This window comes from Syngnathus acus, chromosome 14 (genome assembly GCF_901709675.1).
Source record: "Syngnathus acus chromosome 14, fSynAcu1.2, whole genome shotgun sequence".
NCBI classification, from domain to species: Eukaryota; Metazoa; Chordata; class Actinopteri; order Syngnathiformes; family Syngnathidae; genus Syngnathus; species Syngnathus acus.
In genome coordinates, this window is record NC_051099.1 from 447337 (window position 1) to 462876 (window position 15540).

General features: G+C 44.7%; 1 protein-coding gene and 1 long non-coding RNA gene across 2 annotated transcripts; both read left to right on the plus strand.

Annotated features, from left to right (window-relative positions):
• Window positions 1-2596: 2596 nt before the first annotated feature.
• Window positions 2597-12721, plus strand: klf5l (Kruppel-like factor 5 like). Its single transcript, XM_037269469.1, has 4 exons — window positions 2597-3085; window positions 7023-7947; window positions 8464-8523; window positions 11849-12721. Exons 1-4 carry the CDS (start codon window positions 2942-2944, stop codon window positions 12025-12027), a joined length of 1308 nt encoding a protein of 435 aa, XP_037125364.1. The 5' UTR covers window positions 2597-2941; the 3' UTR covers window positions 12028-12721.
• LOC119133527 lies at window positions 3685-6093 on the plus strand. Its single transcript, XR_005100153.1, has 2 exons — window positions 3685-5986; window positions 6036-6093. It is a non-coding gene; the product is annotated as an uncharacterized LOC119133527 (long non-coding RNA).
• Window positions 12722-15540: the final 2819 nt, after the last annotated feature.

The following is a 15540-nucleotide window of genomic DNA, read 5'->3' on the forward strand; positions in this document are numbered from 1 at the left end:
GTGTCGCTAGCCTGGGAGCGAGCGCGTGTGCCAAGACGGCAACGAGATGCGCGCATATCTATCATATCGTGTTCCGCTGGATGCGGCATCGGTTTACTATTGTTAACACACACGCCAAGTGTAAGGCGACACACAAGCTGATGCTGGTCGATCACACCGTGCATTGGGAATCTCCCTGGGAATGTTGTCAACTCCTATTTCATGCCAGTCTCTTTTTCGGATGGGCCCCACAAATTCTGCCTAGCAACAAGACATTGCTGACTTTTTGTTCTTGAACAAACTACGATATGAGAAAAATTGCATCTGTAGGAAATGTTCCGAGGATACGAACGTTACGATGTTTATGTTTTCCCCGTTTGACACGGAAACAATGAATCATGACCGTCCCCCATGGTGACATGATAGGGCAAGAGATTTCCATCTTTGGAGGAACGTTTGGCCGACCTGTTGCCGAGTTCCCGTGTTTTCAAGGTGGCGTCATCTCAGAAGGGATTCCAGGGACTTCCTTGCGCCCAAATATGGTCACGGCTGGTGATGGTGAAATATATGTAGCTTCTTGGCTTGCTTGCTGTCATGTCACACACAACCAATTGTGCATTTTTCACCTTGACTTCCTTCACCATAATTGACATAATGAGCAGGAATTTGTCTTTCCATTTGACAATTGTTTCTTCCATCATAATCTGCGTGTTGTGCAATGTACCGGCGACATATACAGCCCTGACGTCGACTCATAAAGTCTATTCGTTTTCCTACTGATAAGACAATTCTGCCTCCTCTAATGTTAATGATTTCTTAAAAAGTTCCACTCTTGCAAATGTCGCACAAGTCAGTAGACTGTAACTGCCTGCTACTTTGAGCAATTGACCAATCATTTGATTTTGTTCTTTTAAATTTGCAAGAATCAATTATTCATTTGAATGAGTCATTCTTTTGGGCGCTGGGGACTTGACAGAAAGCCATGAACAGCGGCTATAAAATCATAACGACTGCGTCATCACATCTGAGTTGCTACAAGAATTTGGAGTCATTTTTTGGGTGACAGGAAGTAGGAAGGGGCAGTACAGAAGAATGACGTTGCCGCAAATCTAATATCTCTGAAGTAAGTAGGAAGGGGCGGTACAGAAGAATGACTAATATCTCTGAAGTCGGATGATGTTCCACCGTCAGTTGAATATCAATACATAACATTTGGATTTGAGATATAGGCAGTCTTATGTATATAGCTATACAGCGTATATAGCTAGTCTATCTAGCTTGCTAGCTATGTACGTAGCTAGTTAGCTAGCTAACGATATACAAAACATGATTTATATGAAACAAATATGATTGATGCAAATGAATACAATTGATCATATACAGGTGTTGACCTGTCACTTCTTCACTGTTATCCTGGTTTATTTGGACCCTCTTGACATTTTTTCGTCTTGAACTTGACAAAGCGGCACCGAAGTGGATCAATGCCTCAGCCGTGGCCTTAAAGGAAGGCAAACAGGAGGCGTCATCCCTGAGAACAATCGCAAACTGTTCACCGTTTCCGCCCTGGGTCAATATGAGGCCGGGCAACCAATTGCGCCGCTTGTCTTCAACACACCCACTGACATGTTATTTAATACTGTGATTTACAACTAGGCAGTAGTATTTGTAACATAATAACGTTTTAGTAAGCTATTTTTCATTTCACACGTCTATGTGGATGACCTGACCACGGGCTTTATCCACGGATAGTAGCTCGGCTTCACGTTGGTAGCATAATATTTGGCTAATGCACAAACGACAGCGTGCCGTCATTTCAGCTTTCAGGTTGCCAACCGCGTAGCTTTATCCAAGGATTGGGCTGCCATTAGCATGTTGGCTAACGAGCTTCACCAACCTACTGTCATTGCGCCCGGTAGAATCGACCAAAACTATCTGGAAAATGAATAAATGTTTGCTCATTAACCAAACTGCTAACACAATGGTGTTGCCTGGTTGCTATTTGTGTCCCCAAACTCAATAAAGGGCGTTAGCCTGCCCATGTGTTTTGATGGATCCCCATTAAGAAAAGGTCGCCATTAGGGAGGGAGGAATCAGACTATTCCGGTTCTCATCTCATGGCTCTTTTGATGTTGGCGCTTCGATGGAGACAGAAGAAATGTCTATTTAGTCCCTTTTTGCCTGGAAATCTCGACACCGTTCAGACCTGTGGGAAAAGCTCAATTGGGCAATGCTAGTTTTTAGCCACAAATGTTAACTAGAACCCATCGTCTTGTTTCTTGCTGACGTAAATCGACTGAACTTCTTTTTTCATTCCAAACCATTGTGCAATTATGTCATTTGACAGCAATTAAATGAAAATGAAAAGGGCAAAGGGAACCTCCCAGTGTTATTACTGTTAATGACTTCAAGAGCAGTGTCGATTTTTTTCCATGTGATCTTTACATGCCAAGCAGAGTGGGAACGAGAAAGTCAACGTTCCTTATTATTATTATTCAATGTATAACTTGTACTATTGTCAAAAAGCTACTCTCTATTTCTTTTCACTCATTTATTCTGCATTGAACACCGTTCTTTTGTTTGTAGTCAACCAACATAAGCAATATACACATACAAGTAATGTGCTGTTTCTTTCACTGTGCAGACTCAACGAATGAGAAAAGTGAAAATATGATTTATTCGTGTTGATGACATGAGGCTTGCGCCTCGCTTCCTGCTCACGCTCAGGTGTTGTGTCCCGCCCTCCTCGCAGGCGATTGGCCAGCTAGCCTCGTGCCCTCATCTGATTGGTAGTTGGAATCTCTACTTGAGCTCAGGTAAAAGATCACACAGGTAAGAAGAGCGCGGAAGACTTTGCTGGACTTACTGTGTCGCTTCTTTCAGCTGCTGCGGTAAATATACCCCCCCAAAAAAACAATACATGTGTTTCTAAAACAAGAATTTCACCTTAAGTGAACCTTTTGAAATGGCAGCGAGTGTAGGGCCGGTCATGAATACGCCGCAGGGGAGCGACGAGCGGGTGGTTTTCACGCAGCTAAAGCCGGTGAGGATGTCCGGAGCAGCGGACGGTGCCGAGGACTCATCCGTGTTTGAAGACGTTAAGCCCGGGGTGAGAGTCTCCGCCGACCCGTCGATGTGAAGCGGAGCTCCTGCTCCTCGAGGGCTCAGTCTGTGTGTGTGTGTGTGTGTGTGTGTGTGTGTGTGTGTGTGTGTGTGTGTGTGTGCGCGCGCGCGCTCTTGTCACATACGCGCGCTCACCTGCGCGGGTTAAAGTCCTGCTTGACGTCTTATAAAGAGAATCTCTACTATTACGTGTTGGGAATAGACAAAAAGCGAACGTTTAAAGAGAGCCGAACTCCCTCCCTCCCTCCCGCATGTATTCATTCTCATGGAACATCGTGCGTTAGTCATGTGATGTCATGATTGGCGAGTTGAATTAGCCAGGCAGGAATGATGTGGAGATCCCGTCCGGCCGTCCGGCCGTCCGTCCGTCTGCACCGCGCGTGAAAGTTGCGCTTTGTTGGTGTCTAGTAGCTTGCTAATACTGCAGACAGGCAGGGGGAAGGAAGCTTCTGCTGCCAGCCAGGACTCGCAGAAACCTTTTGACGGCCAATTGAAGACACTCATTGGCGGAAAAAGACCTTGATGCTTGTCACTAAAATGCAATTTGGCATCAAAAGACATGACAAATTGCTATAGATGATGACGACATTTCTTCTGAAAAGATGTCGTCAAATGTGTAGATGGTAACTGTGGTTAAAAGAAGTTGAATTGGCATCAAACAGGCAGAGATGCGAAGTCAGAGGTCACAACGCTGATTGTCATTAGACGTGACGAGGCAAATTGTAGGCATGAATTACGGTCAAATGAAGTTGATGGTCATTTCCATAAAAAAGTGGATTCTAAGTGTTGTAAAAGACATTGACATTCATTGTTTTCAAAATGCGGCCATTGTGGTAGAAGACGTTGATTGTCACAAAAATACGTCAGCAAGAAGATGCCGAAGCAAATGGTTGTAAAAGATGCTTAGAGCTGCATAGCTTTGCTAAAAGACATCAGTCCTTATTATCATACATGTTTTGGACAAGAAAATCATACATTTGTGGTTTAATTGTTCTGTTCAAAATGTTCAAAAGTAGAATTTGCACAGCGGATCATTTTAAAAGCTCCTGTGGGTCATTCCATGACCCACTTACCTCACGTTGCACACCACTTAAACTGTAAAGGCTAACTGTAAACTTGCGCTGGTCTTTTTTTTGTGCTATCTCCATTTGATCGTTTCCAGACCTTTTTTTTTTTTTTTTTGTCATTTCTTTTCCTTTTTTTTGTCGTTTGAAGTGAGCGTCTAGTCAGTGTCGTGACAGCAGTATGTGGTCCGACCTGTCTGAGCAGGGCCCGCATCTCCATAAGCCTCGAGGGAGGCACCGCCGTCAAAGGCCCACCGCCATGAGAAAGTCAAGTACGGGGGGGGAATGTGTGTGTGTGTGTGTGTGTGTGTGGAGGGGGGGGGGGGGGCATCATACAGGTTTACCTGTTATGTGCTTGCTTTTGCTTGGCCGCACGGTTCTTCTATTTGCGTCTCAGAGTGATCTTTTTGACACGGGATTTTCAGCGTGCCTGCCTGGCTTTTTTGAATCTAGTCCCGTACATTTGTTTCGTGCAGTTTGTTTGTCTTTGACGTTGAAGTCAAACACGAGCTATTGCGTGACTACCTCAGAAAGGGCTCAGCGCCACATTGCAGTAGCCTAATGTTGCTTTGATGAAGATGTTCCTTCACGGCGGGAAAGTCTTTCGTGTCCTGCCAGCCATAACCGCAGAATGAGTAACCCATATGAAAGCACTCACGGGATTCTTTAGCCGTTCTATCAGCGGCCGTAAGACGACGGCGCCGGTTACACAGTAACCTGACGGTCACGCCTAATGATCCCCTGCAGATCAATATTCAGATACGGCGTAACTATGTTTGGAGGGGAAACATTTCTTTTGTCATTGTGCCGCTCTTTCTTCTTCCTCGACAACATGCGAGGAGTATTTGCGTGTACGCAAAGCAGCGATGCAGAAATCCGTCACACTCTGGCATCCTTGAAAAGGATTGTGGCCATTGTTCTTGCTTAGTCTTTGGGTGATAAAAGATTGAGAGCATCAAGTGTGCGAGGGGAAAAAAATCCAAGCAATTCAGTTGATCTCGATTTGTCGCTCAACAGTTTCAGGGTGAATCGTAGAATATTTCTAGTCGCCGATTAGCATCTTTAGCTAACTGAGGATAATGGCTCTCAAGTTTAGCGCAGTGTGGTTATGCTAACATTCTTTTATGTTTGAGTACTTTGCTAGGTTCAGGGCTGAAGCTAATGGCTAAGCGTCGAGCATCTCATATTATTAGCATGTTCGCCTAACGCATCTTGGAAGGTGGCTCAAGAGCTCATCCAATATTACCAAATCACACAATTCTGTGCTAGGGTACGAATCATTTAAAATCCAATTCAAATATATTCGTCCAAAGCTCACAAATGATCTTTTTTTTGATGGATGCTTTTCCCACTTTCATTTTGGATTTGAACGCCAATACTACAAGAAAGTGAAACTCACTTGTTTTTCCCAGCACGACTTATCGCTTGCTCCATCAGGAGGTCTTAAAAATAATAGCCAAGTCAATGTTTTCCATGTTAGCAAAGCAGTTTCCTGGTAGCTTGAGTCATGTTCATTTTGGAGTTCAATCGGAATGCGAGGAAGCGATGGAGAATAATAGTAATTCAAAACAAGCCTTGTTATCGCTCACTGCGTCATAAAATATCAGCGCAGTCTCAAAGGTTTTGATGCTGACATAAAGTTGGGATCAGGCATTGAACAAGACCAGACAGGACATGGTTTTAATGAAAGAAATAGAAGGTGTTTTCCTCTGTTTGAATAGCTCTTAATCCATAGTCGCTGGCGTAAGAAGCAAAACATGAATCCTGTAACGCACATGCTAGACAAACAACAAATGAAAAATCCTCTCCACACGGGTGTGTCGGTGGAAGCCAACGCACTCAGACAAGCCAAAAAACAAAGGCCGGAGGAAGGGAGGCATGCAAGCCATGTAGTGAAACGTAAACTCTGTCAAGTCAAAATAGACACAAAGAAGAAGGGCTGACAAATAAGAACAAAAGCCCCCCCAAAAAAAACCTTTGGAATGAAGATGAGCCATTTACCAGGAAGCTAATCTGACCAAGACATCGGAAGAAACATTTTCTCACTCTCATGATGCTTGAAAAATGTCTGCTTACTCATCTCTTGCATCTGATATCTAGTCATAGTAGACATAACCTGCTGAGCTAACATCATTTGAAACAATTGACTGCCGACAAACAGATGGGAAAATGCTTTGCTGGTCGCGTTAGTGCTAACACACAGATGATTAGCATTTTTAGCTAACGTTTATGGCATAACAATTCCAACGTAGATCGACCGGTTAATCGAGAGCTTTGCCTTTAGGCTCAGCTCCTTCTTCACCACACCACACCACACCACACCACACCAGACCAGACCAGACCGGCACAAAGTCTGCATCGCAGCAGATGCTGCACAGTTAACAATGTTTTGGATAAACAAAGTACAGTACAAGCGCAAGAAATCCAAACCCTTCTCGCTCAGGTTTGAACAATGTCTCCAGGCATCAACAGTCAGTCGGTTGGTTAATAATTGGAGAAGGCGCTTGACTGATCCCGCTATGAATCCTGGCGTCCGATGATAACAAAACAGTAAGAGTCTCTTATCAGCTCCCTTTTTGACTTTATTGGACGAGAAGGGGAGTTTCCGTACTTCCGGCCCATCTAACAGTTGATCCTTAGCTCACCCGCCGCAACTTTGTTCAGATCAAAGCTTGGTGCTTTATAAGGCGGGAGGGAACCTGGCTGCGATGGTTCTCCATTCAAATCACTGACAGAGTGGGTGAGTGGGTGAGTGGGTGAGTGAGTGAGTGGTCATGATTTTGTAGCCTCAGGCTTCCACTTAGCCACCCGGTCCACGGATTTCTCCTTCTTATTGTCGGCGGCGACTTGTCCTTCCAGGTCCAGTTGGAGATGGACAAATACCTCCCGCAGATCACCAGCTCGCTCTTGAGTCCCGCCATCGACCTGAGCGACAAGAAGTACCGGCGGGAGAGCGCCTCGGTGGTGGACGAGTACTTCTCCGAGGACAAGCCCGGCGGCGCTCCCTACAGCTTCAACATCAACGTCATCCTCCCCAGCTCTTCTCACCTACGCACGGGTCTCTACCGCCACAACTGCAAGAGCCTGGCAACGACGCAGATCAAGACAGAGCCCGGACTGGAGGTGCCCTGCTCCTCCGCCGGCACCCAGGCCCTGCCGGACTTCACTTCGGTGTTCAACGTGCCGCCCGTGGTCAACGGTGTTTTTATCAAGCCGGACCTGAACACCGGAGGCGTCACCCTTTCCGGCGGGTCCCAGCAGCAGCAGCAGCAGCAGCAGCAGCAGCAGCAGCAGCAGCAGAGTTTGGACACGGAGCTTCACATAGGACCCCCGGCCCCCCAGCCGCAGGTTTACCACATGCCTGTCAACAGCACAGCAGACCTCACCATGACTCTGTCTCACTCGGCACCCTCGGCGTCCGGTTGTCGGACCATGCTCAACCTGGGCAACGCCGGCGGCTACCTGTTGGCTGAGCACCAGCTGGGGGCCCACCACGCTTATTACCAGACATCCACCCAGCAACACGCGGGCCCCCACAGCCTGCCACCCTCGCCCCCAAACTCGCAGCCGGGCAGCCCCGAGGCTCAGGCCGAGCTGCTGAGCTTGGCCAGCCAGCCGCCGCCTCCGTACCAACAGCATCTGGTGGCTGGGACAAAAGTCACGGGGTTGTCTCATCACGCCATGCTGATGACGCACGGCCAGGGTGTCCTCACGGGGCCCAAATACAACCGGCGGAACAACCCGGAGCTGGAGAAGAGGAGGATTCACTTCTGCGACTATCCAGGTCTTTAACCGCTTCCAAGCTAACCTTTGAAAGCGAGTTAGCGCACTCACTCTGTGTCGCTAATCCGGCTTTTTCATGGAAAATCGAACCTTGGCGGTTCATCAGCATTATTTTGAAGATTCTCTAGATAGCAAATTAGCGACTTTCCTTGCATCTCCATATCTAGTGAAGTACCCTTGAAACAACCTAAAGCGTTAACCAGCTATTAATGGAAAGTCATGGTACTCGATGACAGATTTAATTGACGCGATAAAACATTTTTCTGAAGACAATAGCTCGCCCGTTCACCTCCGCTAAGTACCTTTTTCCTCCTTGGCACACATTTCAAGCACAATGTGTTCCTTTTACACGGCGTACCCTTTTGAAACAGGGTGAAACGCTTATATGCAAATTTCTCATCCGAGGTGCCAATTACTTTTGTTGTCGTTTCACCAAGATGCTCAACTTGTTTTTTTTTTTTCTTTTTCCACCATCAGCTTGACTCACATTATGATTTTTGTTGTTCCCATTTTGCAGGCTGCACAAAAGTTTACACAAAGAGCTCACATCTGAAGGCACACCAGAGGACGCACACGGGTAAGACTAAAAATGAATACATCCAAAATACAGCTAATAAGGCTGTAAGCAAGTGTGCTAATATCCTGGGGTAACAGCAAAAGAATTCACTTTTTCTCTCGCCTCGTTACATGTCCAAACCTGCCCGGCAAGAAAGAAAAAGCAGAAAGGGGGCGTGGATGGGAGGAAAGGGAAATGTGGAATAGCCAAGGCCAAAACCGGTTACTCCTGCTTTTTTAGACCTTTTCAGAAGAAGATTGAGGGGCATAGTTGTCGTCGCCATACGCATTCGAATGCAAGGCCGGTTTCGATATAGACCTTGTAAGGTGAAACCACCCTGGTTTCTTTTTTTTTCGTGTTAGTTTTTTTTTGTCAGATGGCGATACACTCAAAAGCGTGACATTGAAAGAGTGTAAATGTCATAAATAGATAACACAAACGGGTCCCGTGGGAAAGTTGGCGCCGTGAACAACAGCAGTGAGAAAGTTAAACACAAAAACGAAAACGTAGCCGGAGGTAACAACGCTAGCGATCTGAATCATGAGCTGTACCTACAAAGTAGTTACACAATCTAGCAAAGTAGTTCACATTTAGATCTTTAGCTATGTATTGAAAATCCATAGCTCGATAGAATAGCTGCTAGCTAGCTAGCTAGCTCAGCTAAAGGGCCCGAGTGTGGTCAGAGCGTCTCATTAGCAGGTTTCACTTGCAAAATTGAACTTGTTCCGTCTTGTTTTGTTCTGTTCGGTCGATGGCGGTGACTCACGAGTCAAGTATGTGGAACGGCAAGGTCTTTACGGCTAAATGGAGCAAGAGAAGAAACTCGGAGGCTGTCGTCGATGTTTGTGCTGCGATATTTTCATTGGCGCTTTCTATGGCGGTACAGTGCGGCATGTGGCCAAAGCGGCTGCCTCGCAGTTTCGAGGTTCTGTGTTCAAATCGGTGGTCATGCAGGACTTTTTGTATTTCGACCCCATTCCTTCAATGCCGTCCAAAAAACAGGCATGACTAAATCGGCCATATCCTTCAGGGTGTTACCCCGCTTCTCTTGCCAAAAAATCAAATGCCCAAAGATTGATTGGCAACAAGTCCAGGGTGTTACCCAGGATCAATGAAGACTTTTGCGAGTCTGGCCCAGAGTCCAGAGGATCTGAGTTGGAAATCCCCGCTCGGGTCTTTAGCCCAAGCTGAGCAATGTACTTGTCTTGTTGTTTTCGTGAATGTGAACAACTGATTCGAACTCTTGATGGACTTTGTGGCAGTAATAAAGCAAGTCATTCACAAATGTGTTATCATATCAATTGGCCCGTCCCACATATGTGTACGGAGCCCCAACCTTGAGCGTGAACTTGTGTGTCCGGACCCTCACCTATACCCCTCCACCCACGCTCAACCAGCCAGCCAGCCAGCCAGCCAGCCCTCTTTCCAAACACTAGGTGAGCTGATAAAGACTTTACGGGCGTCCTGGAACGCCTTTTAAGTGTTTACTCTTTGCCTCAGTAAAAGCATGTGCAGGGAGTTGTAAAATAATGACTATTGTGATACAAGACTTAGGAATGAAAGAGCCCGGATGGAGCGCAAAGTGGATGACATCATGGCGTTGCACTTTTTCAATCCTCCTATTGGAAGAGAAACGTCAAAGGACACAAAAAGCCTTTTGTGTGCACGAGCGAGTGATGGATGCACTTTTGCCGTGTTTTGTTTTGTGGTGTTTGACGGGACCATTTCGAAGGCGCTTCTATGCGCAGACATGCTACATTAGCGTGTTTCAGGTTTCTAATTTGCCAGCTGCACAAACAGTTGAGCACTCAATGCTTATTAATGACACTTTGGAGTGCTACTTCGACGTACACGGTGAAGTTGGATGATGAAAAAAGAATCAGGGCCATTCGCTTGGCATAGGCAAATTTGGGCCGGCCGCACAATTATTAAAAACTATCAGTGTGATTTGAATGTATTGGCTACAGCTTACTTAATGTGGCCTTTCTTTGATTGTGTTTTTTGGGACAAGTCACGCTAGTTTTTCATCTCTGGACATATAAATCATACACTAATGACCTCCTCAAAGACAGCTGACCTTTTCCCTCAGCTTGTTCTGAAAACGACACCAGCCGAGAGTGTTTATCCAGCTCGAGTCGGATTTCAGCTGCCAATTTACGGAGGATCGTAATCTATGTCAAGCGAGCGCGCACACACACACACACCTGCGGGGCTCTTTGACCATACAAACATTGTACTCTATTGTATCGTATAGTTCCAATAGGAGCCTGGAGAATTTTGGGGGGGGAAACGTTTGTAAATTGACGCTCGTGCCAGTTTATTGTGGTCACCTGCTGCCTGCCCTTTGGACTCGTCCCGTCGCCGTTAACGACTTGCCCGTGTCACGATTGATTGGTCAATAGTTGGGCGCTAATCTAATCGGTGTCGGTAATGAGCGCTTGATGACCCAAACGGCCAAAAAGACTCGCCGATAGGAGGATTAGCTTCTCGGCCAAGGAAAACCCACAATAGATCGCACTTTGGAAAGTTAGCTAGTTTGCTAGCTTATTTTGCCACAAATATGGATTGGTATGAATTGGATCAAATTTGATTTGGTGAAGCTGGCGAGTTTGCTGGTTGATATTTAGATATACTGGTTTGATTGATTTATTTATTTTTGAATTAGCATGTTTGCTGGTAATGGTAGAAACTGACTAGATGTGTGGAGCGATTTTGTGGATTTCAAAGGTTTATCAAGTGTTTTGATAGTGTTCATATTCTAGGAAGTTGTTTCAGCTCATCTGCTGTTTATTGATGTCATTTTGTGAGGTTGCTCCTTTTTTTGGATCAACTGTGACATCCTGAAAAGTCAGCCTATTTGCTCACCGCTCCAAAGTAGAAAAGCTTGACTAACTGAATGAATATCTCATTTTCTTATCATCTTTTCGGTTGATATCTTTTCTCTCTTCCTGCTTTTTAATCTTTTGTGTTTCTTGTGGTATGTTTGCATAGGAGCCCATTCAACGTCTTTTCTTTTTTTCTGAACTCAGTCTTTGTTGATGATTAGCTGGCACATTTCAAATGTCAAACGTTTGGGTGTGGTTCATGAAACGTCTGGTTGGATTGAGCTCATTATGTTTCACCTTTTCAAGTTTTTTCCCCCTATTATTAATAAGGGAACAAACCTATTCATTTCCTGGTCTTCAAATGTTGAATTTGCCTGCTGGGTGTCATTTTTTGCCACTATTTTTCATACTCCCAGCCAAAACACCTTTACATTGAACATTTATGCCATATATTTCGTTTGTTTTTGCTGCTTTTGTCTTTTTTTTGACTGAGCCGTACGGCGTCATGTTGTGGTTGTCAGGCGAGAAGCCGTACCGCTGCACGTGGGCCAACTGCGACTGGCGCTTCGCCCGTTCTGACGAGCTGACCCGACACTACCGCAAACACACGGGCGCCAAACCCTTCAAATGCGTGGCGTGCAGCCGCTGCTTCTCACGTTCGGACCACCTGGCCCTGCACATGAAGCGCCACCAGAATTGAGAACGCCTCAACCAGAGCCGCTGCAGGAAGCGGTGCGGACAAATCGGAAAAAAGGCACGCTTTTTCCTAATCACAAAACATCTTTTGCAAAATCTGGTCAAACAAAAAAACATGCAGAGCAGAGCGCAAACATCTCTGACTTGCATCATTAACTTAAACTACAAAACAAAAACCTTTGCCTGATCTGCTCTGCCAAGAAGTTTGCTTTCTTTGCCTTTGTGTACATTGTAAAGTCATTTTCAAGTTACCTTTTGTGGCAGTTTTTTATATTCCGTCTCAGCTAATTCTCTTTGACAAATTCCCAAACTTTCTGTGGGACAGGTGAATGCCCCGCCCCTGCTCTCGTGTAAATAATGTTTATAGAGCTATTGTGCATATGCAAAGAAATCATTTCCCCCCCCATATTTTGTTAATATGAGTTTAAATTTATCTGAAGTGCGTCAAAAGAAAAATGAAACCAAATTGGACTTAGTCATGGACTGGTTTTGCCTGTTTTGGAGGTCACAGGGCTCAGTCATTGGCTGCTGTTTGTGCCGGGTCCTTCCATGGCAACCAATGTATGTAATCAAATATTTTTGGTGCCATTTTTTGTTCAGTCATTAAAAAAAATGTTTTTTTTTAAATATACTTTGTAGGCCTCCATCATCGACACACGAGAGCACTGCAGTAAAATTGTCTTATTTCAATGCTAAAATGACTTTTTCATGCTTTTGTAAGGATTCAAGTTCTCTGAACGCAATGTGTACATAAATGACAAAAAGTGTCTTGAATTATTCATTTCTTTCTGTAAATAGTTTTGGGGTTTTTACGACTTTGCATCAGGATTGAATCGGAATGTTTGTCAAAAAAAAGGCTTTTGCCTTTTTTTAGTTAAAAAAAAAATTACAATGAAATAATAAAAAAAATGACAACGTGTGACTTGCCTTTTGCTCATTTGGGTCAAAACCGGTGTAAAAAAAGAGCAGTTTAAACAGTTAAAGATTTAACAAAAACAAATGTCACTTTAATGTAATTTGATCAAATTCGTTTGTATTGAAGGACGATCGCTATACAAGCTTAGAGTATATCCATTTGTTGACCTTTTTTTTTTTTTCCCCAAAGCGCCCGCCCGCCCACGCGAAGAAGAACATTAGTGACACCAACGAAGAAGAAAGGGCGCACCTGCTTTGCCTGTTTTCGGCGCCAATTAGCATCACAAGTATAACTTGACTTTCTAAAACGCCTTGAAGGGTCGCCTCAGAACAACGCGAAGAAAAAGATGAAATATTGTGCGAAGGAGGTCTCAGCACATGAAGACGAGTTAACGGGCTGGCGCGTTTGACGACCTCGGTTCTTCTTCCAAAGCTCAGCCGACAGACAGCAGCTCAGCAGCGCAGCAGCGCAGCAGCTCGTCCGGTGAGTCCAACAACGAACGACACAAGCACTCAGTCAGTCTGACAAAGTGTGAGGCGGCAACTCAAATACAATTAAGCAGCTAACCTTAACATATTGTGACAGACACATTGTCAACTCACTGCTAGCAGTCTTCTGATCATCTGAACTTGCTCGATCTGTGTTAGCCTATTGTTGATCTACACAGCAGGTGAGTCCATCGTGTAAAGTTATTTTCATGAGGTTTAAAAAAGAAAAGAAAAGGGAAAGCTCTATGGGAGCAAAGAATTGTAAATGAGTTGGGTTAACACGAACCCCCTTTGCTTTATTTTCATAGAAAAGTCCATCAAAAAAGTGCAAAGTTGATCGAAAGTTCCGATGAATTCATCCAGCAATAACAAGACTATAAGAAATTCTGTTTTTCAATACAAAATGTGGTTTTAGTTGGAAAGTGACAGTGAGGTTTGTTTTGGGGGCACGTCAACTTGAAATGCTATCCACAAAGAAGAGAAAGCGTCAATACATATTTTGTTGAATGGATTGGGAAATTGGTGAAAGTCAAACACGTCGTTCCTTAGCTGATGACACAAAAGAGCAACAGATGATGAGAATCGTCATCGTGAGAATAGTCATGAGAATATGAAGGAAAAAGACACAGACAGGGTGGAGTCGCTCAGAAATAATTGGACTGGTTGTGCTCATGTCTTTCGAGCGAGATTTACCTGGTCGTCGTGGTCACGCGAGGACAACGCCCTCATCATTTCTTGCCATATTATGTTGTTGTAATGTGCTGAGCAGGTTTGTGCAAAGGAGGCTGGCTCCCTTTTGTATTGCGCTCATGCATCAATACATGCACTTAACCTGGATTACGTATGAGGCGAAACAAACAAATGCATCGTTTTTCTCGATTTTTCTTTTAGATTTTGTATGGGGGGAGGTTTGAATATTTAGTCGCCGCGGTTTTTGAAAAACATTACAGGGCAAGCAAGTCAATGTTTGTGTAGCTATATACGTAGGTATATTTTTCTGCGATGTTCTGTGATCTTCGTTCCCGGGGGGAAATGATTCATTTGTTTTTTTTGTTTTTTGCTAAGCTTTCACCGTCAAACGCTTGTTTGGGCCTGTTAGCGTGATTCTGCAATAGCGCCTGCAATGCTTTCTTTAGTCATACAGGTCCATTTTCAACATGACCTTGTATTGAGCTGGGCCACTGGTTGGTGCAGTGGTTCCCAAAGATGACTTTGATTCTCAGTGGTGAGGAACCTGTCCAGGTCCATTTTGACGTTAAATGTACTCAAGTTACCACATAGCGCGCCTTTTTCCGTTTAATAGCAAAATGACATTCAACTGTTCAATTGGTAGAGAGAGTAGTGGTTCACATAGCAGGATGTCAAGCATACAGAGTCAATGCGCAAAGGAATCCACAACCATTATTCAGATAAGCTCATGGGGGAGGGTCTATTTCCTGGATGGCTTCATCAACTTGGAACAGGAAGTTGGACTTTTCCCCATGCTGAATGTAATACGTATGGGGAGGAAGTAGGATGTTGCAAGTGCATTCCAGGTGAGAGGCTGTGAAATGCACTGTCACTCAGCGGCAGCATTTGTCCAAACGTGTCCCGTCCCGCCTATCAGTCAAACGGCATGGCGGGGCACTGCATTAAAAGCAGCTTGCTCGGGATGGTGGCAATGAATTTTTTGGGAGTGACTCATGGGAGGAAAGAGTAGGACTCAAATAAAAGTTTAAAAAAAAAAAGCTGCAAAGAAAAATCACCTTTTTTAATGACGTTGTCATTATTGTGCTTTTATAAGTGGGATGCTGTAATTAATATTAGTGCTATTTTTCTTCATAAAAATTCCCACTAATGCTACCCCTACATTCAACCTAACCTTAACCAGTAACACTAAGCATAAACTTAAACCAAACCTTAACCCTAGTTTAAAACCCGAAGCGATATATATTGATACGTTCCTTTTTCAACGCTAACCTTAACATCCATCCATCCATCCCTCTTCAAACCTAACGAAGGGGACGTCTTATTTGCCTTGGGCACAGCGCCTCCTAGTGACGTTTGCATCTCACTGCACACGCATCTTCACTTTTCCAGTATAAAAAAAAAACACACACACACGCACTGGAAG

Coding starts and splice junctions, on each gene's coding strand:
- klf5l (XM_037269469.1), top strand. CDS start 2,942: ATGGCAGCGAGTGTAGGGCCGGTCATGAATACGCCGCAGGGGAGCGAC. Junction 3,086..7,022: donor TTGAAGACGTTAAGCCCGGG/GTGAGAGTCTCC, acceptor TTGTCCTTCCAG/GTCCAGTTGGAGATGGACAA. Junction 7,948..8,463: donor TCACTTCTGCGACTATCCAG/GTCTTTAACCGC, acceptor CCCATTTTGCAG/GCTGCACAAAAGTTTACACA.